At 63.4% G+C, this 1,657-nt stretch overlaps 1 protein-coding gene across 1 annotated transcript in view; it reads right to left on the reverse strand.

The window, feature by feature from the left end:
* The window catches only part of LOC102034364 (tumor protein p53-inducible nuclear protein 2), a 14,787-nt gene that overhangs the window by 1,228 nt on the left and 11,902 nt on the right, over positions 1-1,657 (reverse strand). The window contains exons 3-4 of the mRNA XM_031063107.1: positions 1,495-1,624; positions 4-21 (exon numbers count right to left, since the gene is read on the reverse strand). Of these exons, the coding sequence (XP_030918967.1) occupies positions 4-21; positions 1,495-1,624 (148 nt within the window). The remainder of the gene's footprint in view (positions 1-3; positions 22-1,494; positions 1,625-1,657) is intronic.

A 1,657-nucleotide genomic window follows, 5' to 3' on the forward strand; every position in this document is an offset into this window, starting at 1 on the left:
GGCCGCGGCTCCGGAACGTCCCTGCGGAGACAGCGGCGTCAGCACCGGGCCCGCCCCGCCAGGCGGGGGACGCCGGGCACCGACCTCCGGCCCCACGGCCTGCCGAGCGGAGCCATGCTCCAGCAAGGCAGGCTCTGGGACACCCGAAAAAATCAAGACACCACCAAGAACTTCACTGCCTCTGAGTCCCTTGAGCCTGGTCTGTCTCCATCCCACTGTGACCCCTTTGGAGCCTTGGCTAGTCTCAGGTTCCCTTTAGCCCTTCTCTGCCCCCCTCCAATGCCGAGGCACTCCAGAACACTCTGTCCCCTCTGAACATCAAGCTCTGGCCCTCAGGGAGACTTTGGAAAGAGACAGGTCCTGAAGGAATGGTGTCACCTAGACAGGAACGGTGTCCACTAGGCAGGACCAGTGTCACCTAACCAGGAATGGTGTTCTCTAGCCAAGAATAGCACCCCCCAACTAGGAATGCTGTCCTCGAACTAGAAATGCTGTCCCCTAACTAGGAACAGTCTCCTGGCCTGGAGCAAAGCTCACCCCAAATTCTTACTCCTCCCCTGCCCCACTGAGGGGCTGCAGGGGAGGAGTTGGAGGGCTGGGACTGGGGGACAGCAGGGACCCCATGGCACGGTGGCAGCCAGGGCTCGCCCAGCAGCAGTCGGGCTGAGCGTGGGCACGCTCCAGGTTTTCCCTGGGAGCTGCAGGGCAGGGGAGAGCAGCCCTGGGGGGAGGACAGAGCTCCAGGATGTGGCCCCAGAAATGGGTGTGGAGGGCTCCAGCCCACAGGCCTGGGGAGGCAAAGGGGCTATTTGGGGCATTTCTGTTTGATTTCCCCACTGCTGAGCTGGGGTTTGGGGCAAGACGTGTCCCACTCCCCAGAGCTGTGGGATACCCACCCCCATGCTGGGCCAGTCTGGGGACAGGCGGGCGATTGAAGGGGGCTGCAGCACCCTCCTGCCTGAGGGACCTAGGGGTCTTCAGGGGGCCACTGTGCCCAAAGGCCACTCTGTCCCATTGGGCTTGCCTTGCTTGGCCCATGCCTATGCAAACCCCTGGTGTAAGCCCTGCCTGGCAACCCCCCCTGGACAGGTGACAGGTGGCACTGGCATTGGCAGGAGCTGCCTTGGCAGAGGTGGCCGTGCCAGGAGACCCTGCTAAGGGCAGGGGAGATGAATGCAGCCCTGTCCCAGCACAGCCCAGTGCCAACCTCATATCCTGCAGCCATGGCCATCCGAATATGCTTCTGAGACCCCTTGGCAGAGGGTTTTGGACACGGGGGCTGCCAGCCAGGCCTGGTGACAGCTGGGGCACCCTGCCACATATGCAGTGTTCCCTGAGGTGGGTGTGGGGACACTGACATCCCCCGCTGCCACACTATGTCCGTGGGTGAAACATTCCTGGGTGTAGGCAGGGATTTGGGATGGCAGGACCAGCCCTGGTCCCTCAGTGGGTGCTGGGGCTGCTGCCCCCCCAACACCCTCACAGTGCACTCACTCTGCAGCATCGTCCTCGGGGCCCTCCCCATCCACCTCGAGGGTGCTGGTGACGTACACCGACATGCTGGGGTGCTCGATGAGCAGGTCCTCCATGGGGCTGCTCCCCACGCCGTCGGGGCCGGGCTCCTCTGCAGTAAAACAGGGGGGAGGGGTGACAAACC

The sequence above is a fragment of the Geospiza fortis genome, unplaced genomic scaffold (assembly GCF_000277835.1).
Source record: "Geospiza fortis unplaced genomic scaffold, GeoFor_1.0 scaffold657, whole genome shotgun sequence".
Taxonomy (NCBI): domain Eukaryota; kingdom Metazoa; phylum Chordata; class Aves; order Passeriformes; family Thraupidae; genus Geospiza; species Geospiza fortis.